The sequence below is a fragment of the Egretta garzetta genome, unplaced genomic scaffold (assembly GCF_000687185.1).
Source record: "Egretta garzetta isolate BGI_Z169 unplaced genomic scaffold, ASM68718v1 scaffold401, whole genome shotgun sequence".
NCBI lineage: Eukaryota > Metazoa > Chordata > Aves > Pelecaniformes > Ardeidae > Egretta > Egretta garzetta.
This window is the reverse complement of record NW_009258651.1, coordinates 1,407,027-1,423,732: the sequence shown is the minus strand read 5'-3', so window position 1 is coordinate 1,423,732 and position 16,706 is coordinate 1,407,027. Positions and strand designations below refer to the sequence as shown.

Genomic DNA, 16,706 nt, shown 5'->3' with positions numbered 1-16,706 from the left:
TATTTTTTTTTTTTTTTTTTTTCTCCCTGCTGCTAATCATTAGCTCAATTTCCTCCTCTCTTCAGGATAAGCAATTTTTGCTGAATAATAATCAAAGGCTCAGAGGAGTTCTGGCTTGAGGTAACCGACAGATTTAACTGTGATAATGGCTACATCAAATAGCTTTGGGTTGTTCGTGATTAGATAGTTTAATCCCACTTAATTTCTGTGGAAATTGCTCCTCTGAATGACTTTTAACAATTTTGAAAATGGCTGGCTTGCTCTGGACTTTCAAGGGTTTCAAACTGTAGAGACTTTTTCTGAGAAGATGACACGTCCAGCCTCAGCAATGGTGTGTACTTCAGCATTCATCTGGCCACTCAATTTAGTAACTAGTTGAGTTTTCTGACACTTGCTCTGTAGTCATTACTTATGTAGTAGGGGTATGGGTTTTTTAGGAAGGAGTGTTGGCTGTATGGAATGTATTTATTTTTATACAGTTAAACAGTGTTCCTGCAGCAAGGCTTCATAACAAAAGAGCTGTTGTTTGTAAAACTAGATGAAGTATATTAAAGGGAACTCTCTTCACATTAAATACAAGTATAAAAACTCTTGCTGATCCTGCACCAGTGAAAACAGGTTTGAGGTGGTGTCAAGCTTGTGTCTATAAGTAGATCTTAGAGCTGTCCATGCTTGAAGAGAAGAAAAATGTAAGATGGAGTGAAGAGAAATGACTGAAACTAACCTTTATATTTTTTTGAGTATAGGTACTTGCAGTGGCATGGCAAATAGCATAATACTACTGGGTTGTTAAGAAGCTTTTTAAAAAAATAATGGTGGCTTGACAATAATAAAGTACTCAAATGTGTGTGTTGTTTCTGTCAGCAAACAAATGAAAGAGCTGGAGGAGTCGGGATTCCTGAAAGGACCTTTGAGCGCAGAGCAGCAGTTGGCACTCATTAGCATCTGTACAGACCTGAAGGCAGCAGTAGAGGGTGCTACTTTCATTCAGGTAAGCAAAGATTTGACAACTCCTAGCAAACAGTTTAGAAAAATGATCAAGAGCTGTGCTGTGCAATTGATGGGCAATGGAGAGTTTGAGATCCTGACCACATAAGAATAGTTGTTAAAATCAAAGTTCTTTCTAGCCTAGTATCTTGACATGGGAGATGATGCCTCTCTGCAGGATTTCCCTAGTCAAGGGTCCTTGCAAATTTCTTTTGGGTTATGCTGGAAAAGGCTGGTAGCTGGCTAAGCCAAGAGAGAATTGCTGACCTCCATGTGTACCAAAGACTCTATGGTTAGAAAGACAAATGTGGTGGGGAGGGGGAGCAGGAGACTCTTGGGGGAGAGATTATGTCTTAGGGAACACCACACATTCTAGTGCTGGGACTAAAATGTGTTTCTTCTTCTCCAGGTACCTTGGGAGTGTAGGGAGTATGGCTATGCCCAGGGGTGACATCTATTCTGGCTCGAGGGTGAAAGCAGCTATCCAACTGAGTGTTAAAACCAGGGTTGCTAATTAAAATTGGGAGGGGGAACAAGCTGTATGAGTGAACCTGATAGTCTGTGGCTGCTTAACTATTAGTAAGCTCATTGGCATGGTCATAGTTCAGGGAACAGGTGAATTGGGGACCATTTCTGGGACAGAGTATGAATGAGTTTGCATGGGACTTGGCATCTTCTGCCCCACATGGTCCCCCAGTATTATTCCAGTGTTGTACCATTAACTGTTCCTATATGTATGTGTGCTGCACCCAAGACTTTACAATTTATACTGTTTCAGGCTGTAAATCCCACAGTCTGTTTAGCTGCAACACATCCCTAATAACAAATTGAATTAAAAAGGGACAGATTTCCAGAGCTTTTCTTCCTCACAAGTTGGTGAGGTAGAGGCGGAGAGAATCAGAAGCAGAGTAAAGCCTCACATGGGAGTCAAGGTGTGAATGCACTATAGATTTTTATTTTTTTTTAACAGTGGTATGCTATTTTCTGTTTACTTCCTTTTCTCCAGATCATGAAACTATATACTGTTACCCCAGTATCTTACTCCTTCATCAGTAAAAAGCTCAGAGCTTGTCAGTTCATATTATTGTTTTCACATGTGTATCACCTGCCTCTACTGAGTTTAATATGCAAATTTATTGTCTAGTAATTCAACCCTGTAAAGTCCTTCCACAAATGTTTGTGGTTGTAGTGATGATGAGCGACTTAATTTTATGAGCTTTCAGGTCATTTATGAATGGATATAACAAAGGGCACAGGTATCTGTGAAACAGCAATGGTCAGCATCTTCCACTGAGTAAGAACTGACGGTTCTTCCTACTGTCTGCTTGCTATCTCTTTACCAGTTACTGTCCAGAAAAGGATTTTTTTTCTCACATGTGACGAGTTAACTTCCTTGAAAGCTTTTATTATTTTCTGTTGCAAGACTTCTGGGCATTCAAACCAACTGCATCAGCGACATGACTCCTGTGCCTGTGCTTGTTTCTCAGAATTCTACTAGGTCTGTGAATCAGGACTTCCGTCTGAAAAAGTTGCTTTGATTCTTCCCCATTTATATAATACTAATTCAGTACTACCCTTTTCTCTTATCTTGCTTGATAGAGCCATAAGGCTTATAGGCTTATTGTTGAGATCTTTCCTTACGTTCCCTTAAAAGTTGCATCATGCTTGCCGCTCATCCGCTCTTTGGTACGAAAATAGCTTTGTTTCAAGTGAGCAGTTGTGTATCCGTGTTACTGTGTTGGGTATTGAAACTATATCAAAATATGTCCTAGTACCTTGGTTCTGGTTCCCCTTTCCTCAGTTCTATGACTTGAGACAGACCCTGGGAGTCCCTAAGGCTAAGGCTTCAGTTTTCTTCAAGAATTAGAAAGAGAAACAGAACAGTTGCAAAGAAATCACTGTGCTGTGTGTGTTTTCCAGATGATCATCCTTCTGTACTCTAACTATCTCTTGGTTCTATGCATTCTTCTCCATGTATTTTGAAGACAGAAGGGAATTCTTTCTTTTAATTACTCCTCTTGTAAATTGCCGGGAGCAGGGGTATCTGCTTTGTTTTGTCTTATTTTGACAAATTAACAGTCCTACATGGCCATGTTCATTTGGGTACTGCCTCAGCTTTGTGAAGGCTGCCTTCTTGTTTCTAGTAGACTCTCCTAGTTCTGCCTGGTTTGTTTGGTTTTTTCTTTTTTTTTCTTTTTTTTTCTCTTTCAGTGTTTCTTACTACCTGTTATGTCCATATGGTGTCTTTTTCTCTGTATGCTACCTGTAAGGATCTGATGCTTTGTACTAACAACTTTGCATACTCTTAGTATCCTCACTTTTATTGTATATTCTTTAGAAGCTAAGTGCCGCTGTGATGGAATTCTTGGCTCTTGTTACTCCTACAGAGATGCTGAATCTTAGTATGCTATTGTTCCTCTTAGAGAGGTTCTTCAGCAGTAAGATTTTTGAACAAGGTCTTGCATGCTACTTCAGATTAAATCAGGGGCTGCATCATTCATCCTTCCCACCATCAGTTGATCTATGAAACAGGCATCTGGCAAATGTTGCAAAAGCAAAGTAATTTTGAGTTGGAAGGGACCTGTGGAAGTCATCTGGTCCAACCTGCTGCGGGACCAACTTATATCAGCTTGCTCAGGTTTTGTGCAGTTGAGTTTTGAATATCAGTAAGGATAAAACACTTCTGGTCTCTGGATAACTTGTTACAACATTTGATTAACCTCACTATTAAACTTCTTTCCTAATACCTAATTGGAATTTTGCTTCTTGCAACTTTAGTCTCTTACCCTCATCCTACCGCCATGGGCCTCTGAGAAGAATCTGGCTTTGTGTTCCCTTCAGGTAGTTGAAGACAGCAGTGTTGTGTTGATAGTCTCTGAATAGCAACAATCTACTCAAGGTTTCTGGTACTATTTTATGTTCCCTTAACCCTTTTGATGTCTCTTAACATGTAGTCATTAAGTATATAAATAAAAAAAAAAATTAAGTAGCTGTAGTATGCCTGTAGGCAACAAAACTTGTGTGAAACCTTGTTGGTGGTATTCATATCAGCTCATCAGTTTCAAAACATAGCATAAAATTTTAGTTTGATACAAAGTGTTAACAAATATGCAGTGTAAGTGGGCAAAATTATTTGAACTAGTCTTTAATTTGCTCATGGAAGGGGGGTGGAATAGATATGAAAGAATCCTAATTCTAGGCTCACAGCCTTATTTCAGCAATGAGCAGACTACTTTCTGGCTGAACTGTATTAAACTTCAGAAACATTGCCTAGTGCAGCTGTGAAGTTGGAAGGACAAAATGGGCTAAATGTAAATTTTGAGTGCAGGTGTTCTGACTTCTAGTTACTTAAAAAATAAAACATCAGTTGCATTAATTTTAGTTGAATATAGGGGACTCTCTTTTCTTGCTTAATGATATAACCTACTGATTTTAACTTGTTAGTTGACTTCCATGAGAACTGCATTTCTTTACCCTAGATTTCAGTTGGTTAAATCTTAACTTCTTTTCAAATTTGGCCTTTGCAGAGTAAGTCCACTTCCAGCTTTAAAGATTTCCTTGATGTTTGCACTCTTTGAATGAATTCTGCAGACAGTTGCCTTCTATGTCGTTTTCATGGGACATAACTCAAACCAAATGGGATAAAGTAGTAAAAACTAGAACTTCTTAAATGGCATTAGTGAAGATATAAAAGTGAAAAATATGCAAGAAATAACTAGGACTGAGTAAGAAGAAAATTCAGAACAGTAATGTGATGAACCTTTAAAAAGAAGCTATGCCTTGATGCATATTATTTTATATATCCCCTCTCCTGAGCATTTTTATGAAGTAACTTGTCTTGATTAGCATGTTTTGCATCAACTTCAGAAGGAAACCAGTCTGATTTTTGCTCTAAAACTGAATATTCACCCAGTTTCACTTCTCGGAGCTTTTCTATGCTACTTGAAGTGCATAACCTATAGAATTTAGGTGAATGTGCACTGTAAGCTTCTTGCATCAGTAAAAGCTTTAATTCTGAAATAATTTGTCTCCACGGACTTTTCATCTAATGGAAAAGTTAATGGGTATGTTTGTACTATAATGTCCCTGGCATGGGACTATCATGGGTGAGGTAAATTTTTCTTATATTTATGCAGGAAAGTTGAGAGCACAATATTATGATGACTTTTGTCTTTTGTCCTTAGGTTACTATTGGGTGTTGAACTTCTTAGTATCACTTTCACTGTTAAAAAACGACTTGAGGGGATGTGTGTCTAGTTCCTAAATAACATGAGCTGAATAGAAGTCAGCGCAGCACTTGTATGATCGCTTACTGCAACGCTAGTAAAATGAAAACACATCTTAAATGCTTTGCCTTGGAACATTTTCCTAACAGAATACATTTTCCTAACAGAATAATAAAGTTTACTAGCTCTGAGGAGGATAAGATGACTTCACTATTGGTAAGCGCTTACTCTTGACACCTGAGCTACTGTGTACACTGGTGAGTTGAGGCCTGGCCGAGTTAGTTGAAGCCAGGCATGGAGGGTGGCTGAGAAGTGATCTCTTAACCCGTCAGTTGTGCTGTGGCATGGCACAAAGCAGACTGGCAAGGGGATGAAATCAAGCTTGTAACTTATACCTTGTGCCCTCAGGTATTTATCCTTTTTTGTTTTAAAGGAACTCTGCCTAAAAGCCTTAGAACAGTTTTTGGTTTTGTGGGGGGTTTTTTTTGTTGGGTTTTTTTTCCCTCTTTAAAAAGAGGGTGTGCCCCCCCCATTACACCTGCAAACTCTTTTGTACTGTTGATAACATCAGTGGATCTTCAGCCTGGTCTCTTTTAGATCTTGCTGGCTCTTTTATCTCTCCTACTTAAACATGTTTAGAAAAACAGTGTTACCAGCTTGAAAACAGCCTTCAAAAAGCCTGATGGTGCCTCAGATTGGGAAACCAGCATTGACTTGGGAGCCTTGACAATAGGTGTCTCGTGTGTCCTGTTATAAAAATTTGTCTTTGATTCTCTGGTACCAGTTTCTGCCACTAGCTTTTGGTTTACTTTCCTGATGTCTTTGAAGAGCCTTTTTTCTTCTGGGGATGAGGGAATATCTGCAGACAGCAAGGGTGAAGGTGTCTTCAACTGCCTTGAGCTTGTAGGATAGATGACCATCCTGGTTTGGAAGTCACGTTAATGATGTACCTCTGTGAATACAAAGCTGCTGGAAGGCACAGTGTGCGAGCATTGAGCACCGGACAGACAAACAGGGGTCTGTTAGCTCTCAGCTGGGTAAATATAACCTTAGGCCTGGTTTTACCCTACTTATCTTAAACACTGACCTTGGGCACCAGAAGTTATGTTTTAGCTTCTGAGGGAGCTGGTTTTTAGCATGTGACCTAACTCGCCATCTTTGTAGAGACTTTGAGAAAACTCTTTCCTTGATTTTTAGGGTTTGAAACAGTCTGATCTCAAAGACTTGCTGTAAAATACTTTATTAAGTCAGTGTTTGAGTTGAACTGGAAGATGGTATTTGGGTAAAGAGCTTGCCAGTGTAACTGCTGTGGTGCTGCTGCTGAATGGACTTTTGTCATTCTAAACTTTCTAACGTTCACTCCCAATCTATCCTGTGCATATAACAACTGGTGTGGTCTGCCATTACAGACCTGAATATGGTTTTGGTGCCCATTACTGGAGGTAGTCATTGCCAGAAGTGTCATCCTGCCCAGCAGTTAATCTTGCTCTTCAGCTTCTCTTTCACTGCTCCCTGGTCTCCTTTCTAGAGCTGTATTCTACATCCATTTGCCTTTCCTAGATCGCTTCTGCATTTTTCAGGGTGGATGGGATCACAGTAGAAGAAAATGGAAGATCTGATCCTTTGAGAAGGTATGTGGGGAGGAGGATCTCAATCAACCTGTTTGAGATCTTATTGCCCTTTCCTAAGGAAACAAAAAGGATCTTCATCTCTTCTGTAGCAGCTAAATTAAATCACTTGCACCTTTGGGAGGGTTTGGGGGTGATTGTGTAGAGGTTTTTTTTGTTTCATTTGTTGTATGTGTTTTAAACAAAATGAAACAAAAAAAACCCTCTACACAATCACCCCCAAACCCTCCCAAAGGTGCAAGTTTGACTCTGATTTTAGAAAATGTAGTTCTGAAAACCTGTTTTGTATTTTGTACTAAAGGGTGAACAGAAGCTTGTAATTCAGTCACTTATTCTGAGCAGTATAAAATGGCAGTAACTTGATATTTTTATTGCTCCAGTTCCTTAACAGGATATGTTTCTGAACTGTAGGAAAGTACAAAATAGTTGCAACTAAATGCTGGATTTACTGTTATTTACTTGTAACACTGTCATGTGGTAGACAGTCCCTCATGTCCCTCGAGGTAGTGATTTAAGAAGCATCAGATTTCACACTGGTATGAGCTCATAAATTCAAGACAACTAAGAAGTTAACACTTCTTTAGATTTGAAGTGAGTTATAGCCCTAAATTAATTTTTTTAATTGGATTAGCCTGAAAGTACTGGAGTTTTAGCTGATGCCTTTACAACTGCGCTGTAATAAATAAACTTACTCATCTACTGTCCTTTAGCTGATGGTTTTGAGTTCTATTAAAAGTTTTCTGAGTATGAACTTTACAAGTGCCTGGCTTTTTAGTGTTGATTTTCTGTAAGACACTTTAAATTTCCATTCAAAATATAGTTATAAAACAAGTTCAAATCCTATGAATCAGAGTTAAACTTGTACTCCCCACTCTAGTCCTCTGCTCCTCAGCATAACAGAAGGTTCACCTTTACCTTTGCTGCCCTACCAGCTACAGAGTTATGCAAAATCAGGCTGGAAGGGACTTCAGAGGTTACTTAGTCCAACCCTACCCCAAGGCACAATCAGTCATACCTAGGCAACTGTCTGTCAAAAACGGGTTAACCTGTTCTTAAAACCTTCATGTGATTCCTTCTCCTGCCCTCTGTTAAGCATTTTACTTCAGTGCATACCTAGCCAGTAGAAAGTCTGTAACTGAAGCCCCCAGGATATCAGCATATGTGACCAAGCCTTTATATTTTTATTTTTTTTATAATTGTGTTAAATGGTGATAATGTGGCCGTGTCACAAACAAATGGCCAGTATGCTTTTCAGGAGCTACTGTCCTTATCCACCTTTCTTGCCCTTAGCTTACAGGATACCAGTTCTTGTTCAGGTTCAAAATAAAGTCTTGGTTGCCAAGGTTGTGCGGCTTGTTTTGGGGCTAACTAGAACTGGTTTACATCTAAGGAGTCTTGTTGCCAAACATGTTTTTGTTAATGATCTGGTATTTGGGCACATGCTTGAAACTATCTTGTGTACCCAGTATGTGGAATGAATACTGCAGGAGGAAAAGGGACAAACACCCTGATGAACTTCTGTTCCCTTGTGTGCATCCCATGTAGTTTGGGTTCCTGCATCACCTCCAAGTGTTTTGGGGTCAGTCCTGCTTAACTTCACCTCCCTGCAGTGGTGCACAGCCAGGTTGCTTCCCCCTGCTTTCCCTGTGACCCCAGCTGATGAGGGCTCAACTTCTAGTCAGGCTCTAACATAATCATGTCAATTAGCAGAGTCTATGCTGTTGGTTGGTTGGGTTTTTTGTTGTCTTTTTTTCTTCTTTTAATCTTCCTCACTTTCAGCATGGTGTCAGCATTTTGATCAGTTAAAGGTGTGCAATAGCCTGGGGACTCCATCAGTAACAGCTGTGTGTACATGTCTCATGTTTCTGTGCTGCATCCCAAACCTGTACAGTGGTGAGCAAGAGTGTGTCTCCTGCCTGGCTGCTGTCCCTGCCTTTACCCTCAGATGAAGGTAATAACACTTTCTAAAAGGAGACTGAAGTAAATATGCCTTCCCCCCACCACCTTTGCAGTTTGAAATTACGTGTTTTTATTTGGTACCTTGTCTTAGTTAATATCCTGGTATACTGATATATCCATACACTATCCATCTTTTAAGTGTCTCAGAATAAGCATCTAAAACTACTTTGCCATTTTGGGGGGGAACATGATGGAAAAGTTGAAAATACTTGCAGTCAAGTAGTTGCATTTGAGATATGTAATAATTCTGAATTTTGTGAAATTACCAAACCTATTTAATGCATGAAGAATTTTAGTTAGTTGAGCTAAATTGTAATGGTTAACAGTATCGGAAGCAAAACTGATATTAGAATTGCGTAGGTCGGAAAAGACCTTAAAGATCATCAAGTCCAACCGTTAACCTAACACTGTGAAGTCTACCACTAAGCCATGTCCATAAACACCTCATCTAAATACCTCCAGGGATGAGGATTCAACCACTTCCCTGAGCAGCCCGTTCCACTGCTTAATAACCCTTTTGGTGAAGAATTTTTTCCTAATGTCCAATCTAAACTTCCCCTGGTGCAACTTGAGGCCATTTCCTCTCATTCTATAGCTTGTTACTTGGGAGAAGAGACCAACACCCACCTCACTACAGCTTCCTTTCAGTAACTGTAGAGAGGATAAGGTCTCCCCTCAGCGTCCTCTTCTCCAGGCTAAACAACCCCCATTCCCTCATTCGCTCCTCATCAGACTTGTGCTCCAGACCCCTCATCAGCTTCGTTGCTCTCCTCTGGACATATTCTAGTAACACAATGTCTTTCTTGTAGTGAGGGGCCCAAAACTGGACACAATATTCAAGGTGTGGCCTCACTAGTGCTGAGTGCAGGGGCACAATCACTTCCCTACTCCTGCTGACCACACTATTCCTGATACAGACCAGGATGCTGTTGGCCACCTTGGGCACCTGGGCACACTGCTGGCTCATATTCAGCTGGCTGTCAGCCAGTACCCCCAGGTCCTTTTCTTCTGGGCAGCTTTCCAGCCACTCTTCCCCAAGCCTGTAGGGTTGCATGGGGTTGTTGTGACCCAAGTTTAGGACCCAGCACTTGGCCTTGTTGAACCTTGTACAGTTGGCCTTGGCCCATTGATCCAGCCTGTCCAGGTCCCTCTGCAGAGGCCTCCTCCCCTCAACCAGATCAACATTCCCACCCAGTTTGGTGTCATCTGCAAACTTACTGAGGGTGCAGTCGATCCCCTCATCCAGATCATTGATAAAGATATTAGAACAGGCCCCAAAACTGAGCCCTGGGGGATGCTGCTTGTAACAGGCCGCCAACTGGATTCAACTCTGTTGACCACAACTCTCTATGCTGGGCCATCCAGCCAGCTTTTTACGCAGCGAAGAGTATGCCTGTCTAAGCCATGAGCCACCACCTCGTCTAGGAGAATGCTGTGGGAGGCAGTGTCAAAGGCTTTGCTGAAGTCCAGGTAGACAACATCCACAGCCTTTCCCTCATCCACTAGGTGGGTCATCTGGTTGTGGAAGTAGATCAGGTTGGGTCAAGCAGGACCTGCCCTTCCGTGCTGCTCCTTGTGACAGCACCTCCAGATCCTCTTACAGAAAAGTGGCTTTCTTTGCTAATCTTTGACCTTCTCCATGTCAGTTTAAATCTTTGGCTTTCATGTTATACTGCCATGCTTGGCATAGGACAATACCACTTATTTTAGGACCATAGCACTGTGTTGCAGGCTTTACTTCAGGCCATCCTTTGTTTCTTTCACCTCCCAGCACTAATAAATCCACGACCTTGGCAGCGATTCCCATTGCTAGCGTAAGGAGAAGGTATTTTGCAAGACTTTGGGGAGTGCTTTCCTAGAAGGTGGTACAGGTGAGTTGCTACCTTGGCATATCTGAGAATGGATAGGAAGAACCTGGGTAGATGCCAGCATTTAAATATAGGTAAATGAAGCTGTGTGCTTAGGTGAGCATGGATGTGTGGGAGCATAGATGGTGGATAGCATGGTGGGAAAGGCCTGTACAAAACCGTAAAGACACTGGCTTTGAACAGGTAAAACTCCCTAGCCTTCCATGTACTGGCATTCAAGGAGTTGTATCATATGAGTACAACTTTTCAATTAGGGGCAACTAGACCTCAATCACCTTGTCTGGGTATCAGTGTTGTCTACTAGGGAGAGAGTCTAGTATGTGTTTGACTTTGTGTAGTTCTTTAAGAGTTCATAGGCTGGTCAAATAGCTGCTATGTGTTCTCTCAATATGTATTTGAACAGTGTGTTTGAATGTCTATTACCTTTAAGCCTTTAATTCAATACAATTCTTCCAAAATGGTGGGTTTTAAACTGTCATGTTCTGATCAAGCTGTTAAAAATAGATGTCTAATAATTAAAGTTTAAATTGGAAGTCAGTTTGGTAGCAACCTTGTTCAGGTGCTCAGGCCTTGGAATAAGGGTGTACTGTTCACTGCGAACAAGAAGTGTGATCTTCTCTACAAAAAAGGCACAGAAATATACAGTGTCACTTAAAATGCGTAGAGGTGTATGCTAACCTTTTTGCACTGATTCTTTGAGAGAGACTGTGGTAGCTTTAAAACCGTATCTTACCTGCTCACTGTTTGATCTTCTCTTTCTCAGGGTAAACAGAATAGCTTCAGACTTCTCCAGGCTCCATAAATGACAGCAAGTGAAGTTCCTGTTTAATGGATTGTTTAGAGCTTAATTTTCCCCCTGTTCTTCAGGGAATTGGTGTCTCTGAGAAAATAATTGCATGCTTGATAAGGACAGAAACTTTATTGCAGTGGTCCAACAATCTGAATACAATTGTGACACTATACAAGAAACTTCAAGCAAATAGCCCATTCAGAAACCTTACGTAACTGTGGTAGGTTTGAGTTTCCAGCAGATTTGAGTTTGCCTTTTTGATTATCATCTGATGTGAGAGGAGGCTTAGAGTTTCAAGTTCACAATAAACCTATTCAGAGCAACTCTTTCATTAGCCTGAACAGTATCTGCAGAGTTCTCTTCATCTTTGGCTTTACTAAAAGAAACTATTTAAACTTCACCAACAAGCAGGGATTCTGGAATTATAAGCAGAGTATCATTTTGTTTTGATAAGGCTATCGTATTACTTTGGGCTCTATTTGGAGTTCTTAAATGACCCCGTTTATCTCTTCCGCGTTGTGGAACTTTTAGTACTGTTCCATGCAACTTGCTCATATTTAAGATTTCAAATTACTTTTAACCCATTTACTGGGTTAAAAACTCTGGCCTTCCCTGCCACAGAGTCTGTCTGAAGCTGCAGGTATTAAATGTAAATTTTGGGTTATATTAAATGTACAGCCTTTATGCCTAACCTTATGTGCTGTTCAGTATAACAGGGAAGACAGAATATAGTAATGACAGGTGGGAGAAGGTTAGAGTTGGAAAAGAGCAGGTATTTTCTCTGTGTTTTAAGGGGAAAACTGAGGTTTTTAAGTTTGGGATCCTGTTTTGATTTTTTTTTTTTAAACCCTTCCAGAAAACCCAGAAAACAAGCTGGCTTTGTTCCCCTGTTTTCTTCTCGTAGACTGAAGTCTTTCCTGTTGATTGTGGGATCCACTGTAGTTATTCTCCCATGTCCTCATTGCTCCCAGACTCGTGGATTTCTGCATGCTCTCCTTCAGACAGCTCCTGGGGTTAACTTTGAAATTCTAGTGACTGTAAATTGTGGCTCTTGGCTTATATATGTGAAATTTCATGCAGTACTGCAGAGCTGAATATGCTCAGTAGCTTTGGGAGAAGTTCTGATAACGTGTATTCTACTTCGGTAATCCTTTTCACAGTTGAAACTAATGGAGATATTTAAGCTTTTTAAGTGTGAGGGTCACTGAGAGATGTTTCAGTGCAGGTTCCAGAATTGTACTTTGGAATCTCCTGCCATGGTTCTGGAGATTTAAGTTTGTCTTCTTTTGAGATATGCTTATTCATTTCCATATTGTCTGAGAGAGAATACAGACTTCCATGATGTGAGATTCTCTTCAAAAAATGGAGACCAGGTCTTATTCCTCCATACTGTTTTACCTCTGTGCGTGAGTAATAGTGTATATTTTAGACAAAGCAGAATAATTTGGTTTGTGTTAAATCTCCTGTGGCATGTGGTGGTCCATCTTCTGCTATAGAGAAACTTTTGGGCTTGAAACTCTTGGGCTTTCCACTTCTTTATATGTGGGAAGGTTATTTTTTTGTTACGGCTCACTGGTATACCTAGGCTGATTAAAATAGATGGTTTGGGCTGAGTTCCTAAGGTGTTGAGGTGCCATCATTAAAATCTGAAACATATGGATAAATACTACTGAAGTAGAAGACTTCTAATAACCAATTTTTGTTTTTATTCCAGGAATGTACTCCGGAGAACCTGGAGCTGAAAAAGAAGATTTTCGGTCAGTTAGATCTTATTGTTGGTGACAATGTTATCTTGAGCAGCTCGACCTCTTGTCTCTTACCCAGCAAATTGTTCACTGGCCTTAAACATGTTAGGCAGTGTATTGTGTCACATCCTGTAAGTATGATGGCATGTTTTGTTTTTGTAGTAGTACTAATAGTAGTACAGGTTTTTAACTGAACTGCATCCCAAACTCTTCCCTGCAGACTGAGATATAGAAGGATATTTGGAGTGCTTGTGTGCCATTGTTACATGTGCAGGGGCCTGACTTATCAGAAAAGCTTTAGTTTGGTCATTCTGTGAGCAGCAGCATCTACTAAATTGAGAGGATGTATGCATGTTTCATACTGTTGGCTCAAGGTGCATTCTGTGTAAAGCTGTTGTGCTCTTATTGTTACTCAAACTACTGGCTCTCAAAATGTAGGAATTCTGTGTTTTGAAGACAAACCTATGAAAGTCCCTGCTTTCCTCTTGTGGCATCATTAGTCTTTTCTAGTATCCTTTTTCAGCGTCTGTTGGGTAACAGTAAGAATCCAAACAGTGAACTGCATCTGCTTGTCAGGTCATGCCAATGAAAGATGGAAGCTTTTGACTCTGGTTTCTTCAGACTTCCGATACAGAAGCAGTATACCTGAAGAGGAAAAGCAGGTGGATGAAATGGAACAAATTGTACTTGGAGCTGAATTTTTGCATGCTTTGTGACCAGCTGGGACAGGGCAGTGATGCAGAAATGGCACGACTAGAGATGGCACCAGAACCTCAAAATGCTGAAGGGCACCTGTGAGCCTTCTGTAGAGGTCTACGTGGGGCTGCCAGACAGCAGTTTACCACATCTCTTCCCAGCGTGGAAGAGCATTTTGTCTTGATCACTGTGATTCTTAATGCTTCTATTTTCCACTACTCAATAGCTAATTAATTTGTTAGACTGATGTTAGCCTGGTGTTTCATAGAATCATAGAATGTTTTGGGTTGGAAGGAACCCCTAGAGGTCATCTAGTCCAACCCCCCTGCAGTGAGCAGGGACACCGCTAACTAGATCAGGTTCCTCAGAGCCCCATCCAACCTGGTCTTGAATGTTTCCAAGACACATCAGTGAAGAGGACTGTTGTTACGAAGGTTTGCAGTATCTGGAGAAAGGTACTGCTCTGCTCTTCTGCAATTTGGTAACTACATGTTGTCTCTCCAGGGCATCCCTCAGGGTGTAAAGTAAATGTCAGTTCCCCGGGCATGCTCAAGAGTGGCCGTAATCCAGCACTACTTTACTGTAATGTCTCTACAGCTACCTGTAGCCTAATGCTACAGTGTCAAAGCATTTGGTCAGTCCCTTTCTGACACCCCTCCACCACCACCATTGTGACTTGGGGTGGCTGGGAAGCAAAAGGAACAAAAGGATTGGTTTTGTTCTGTATAATTAGTTTTCATCCCCTTTTAATAAAAAAAACCAAAAAACGTAGAACTTCAAAGTATGGATGTGTGCCTAGTTTTAGCCTTTCTCCAGTCTAAAATTCAGTAGTTTCTTAGCTCATATTTCTAGGGTTGTAACTTTCTGTAGTGCAAGAGAGGAAATAATGTCTCTTCTAGGCTTCTGTATTAAGTAACTAGCTTTTTTTTTTTTTAACCCAGTTCCTGGGCTTCTGCCTATTCTATGACTGTTTGTCAGTCTTTGGTTTTACATTACTCTTTCTTACTGTTTTCCCAAGTTGGTCTGTACCAATCGACTTGTTTAGTCTGAGCTGCAGTCTTTATAGGAGTCATTTCTGAAACCAGGTTTTATCAGATCTGGAAAGGTAGCTAGTCCCTGCATAAACATTTTTTAGGTTGCTGTTGTAAGGATATATGTATTTTCCAAAGCAAATACTCTGGAGTGCCTTAAAATGTCTAATTGTTCTGAAATGGCTTTGCAATCCAACTGAGACTATTTTCTTAGTAATCTCAGCTTCATTCAAAGGGGAGTGTACTGGAGAAACTGTGACCCAGTGTATTCTTCCAGGAGTCTTTCTGCATCTGTTATATCAGGAAACACGCTTGCTTTGTTGGCTTTTGGTGTTTTTTGTTTTAACCATGGCATTACTAACATCTTGGACATGACAGTAGGGCATGAGGAATGGTGGCTGCAGGAGGAAAGCAGCTCTGGAAGACACTGTGAAAATAAGAAGTGTGGAATTTGATATACCAGAAAAATTAAAAGCTAAAGTTGTAAAGCCTTTGGCACGGGTGAGCATGTTGAAGAGAAATGAAATGCCCCAAAGGGCAGAAGGAGCTCATCCCTTTGCTTAACATAGCAATAGGTTCAGTAATTAGAAGAAATAAATGAAATCCCATAGCACACCTGTCTGATAGAAATGCATGCAATACTTGCATGTACAGCTGTTCTCTGCAAGCAGTTTCAGGCAGTGTATCAGTAAGAGGTCTTCTGCATAGCATTTCATTTCTCACATACTGTATACTCCTGCTAGGTCACAGAGCTAGAAATATGGAGCTAGAGGAGACTGTGTGCCATTTGAGTAAAATCCCTTGCTGTACAGGAAACCATGTCATCAAATCATCTTAAAAATGTATTAAGCTCTATCTGCTCTATCTGTTAGGTGTTTTTTTTTAACTCCATTATTCCTGTTGGAAGCTGTTTGTGTCTTCTAATTTTTTTCCAATCTTATTAATAGTCTGTTAAAATTAATTTGATATTTGTTGGCAGCTTTTGCATAGCTTAATTCTTTCTCTGTGTTTACTTTGTCGTAGCCTTTCTTAGCTTTCATTCTGTTAAGCTGAGTAAGGTAAGCTCTTATGCTCCCTGAAGAAAGGCTTTGTATTCCCCTTCTCATTTTTAGCAACCTTCCCCCACCCCTAATTTCATCCACGTTTTACCACTTTTAATTTTTACCAACATCTATTATCTCACTCCCAAAAAATTGTCTTCCTAAGTCTCCTTGGTGTGCTCATGAACACACCCGTATACTCCCTGTGCCAAGTTCATGAAATAGAATATTTCAATAAGATGACTGTCAACACTAATCTTAGAAGAAATTTATAATAGCCTCCATCTTTCTCAACAATTAACTTGTCCTTTTCCTGATTGGAACCTGTGATATACTTAAGGGTTAGAAAAGCCTTCAGACAACTTCTTGGTGCTTGCAGTGGTTTGGGTCTTGCTAACTTGCCTGGCACCAGACCTGCAGTGTCCATCGCTCCCTTCTCAGCCTTGGTGGTGGCACTGCCAGAGAGACTGATGTGAGAAAGGTTATATTGGAACACAAGGCACTTTAAAGGGGACAAAGTGTGTTACATCAGTAGTTAGAGCAGACAGCCTACAACAGGTTATGGGTTGTTCAGACCTTATAGTAAAAGGAAACATGTAAGTACTGAAAAGAAGGAACATGCAGAGAGGAAAGACTGCTTGCACATTGCTGTGACTAAATCCTGTACTCGCATTTACATGAGCACAGTTAGGAGCAGTTGACTATAAGGGAGGATGATGAAAGAATCAGTACTTAG

General features: G+C 40.5%; 1 protein-coding gene across 1 annotated transcript in view; it reads left to right on the top strand.

Moving 5' to 3' along the window:
* The window catches only part of CRYL1 (crystallin lambda 1), a 56,791-nt gene that overhangs the window by 14,296 nt on the left and 25,789 nt on the right, over positions 1-16,706 (top strand). The window contains exons 6-7 of the mRNA XM_009648301.2: positions 865-991; positions 13,173-13,334. Coding sequence (XP_009646596.1) covers positions 865-991; positions 13,173-13,334 — 289 coding nt within the window. The remainder of the gene's footprint in view (positions 1-864; positions 992-13,172; positions 13,335-16,706) is intronic.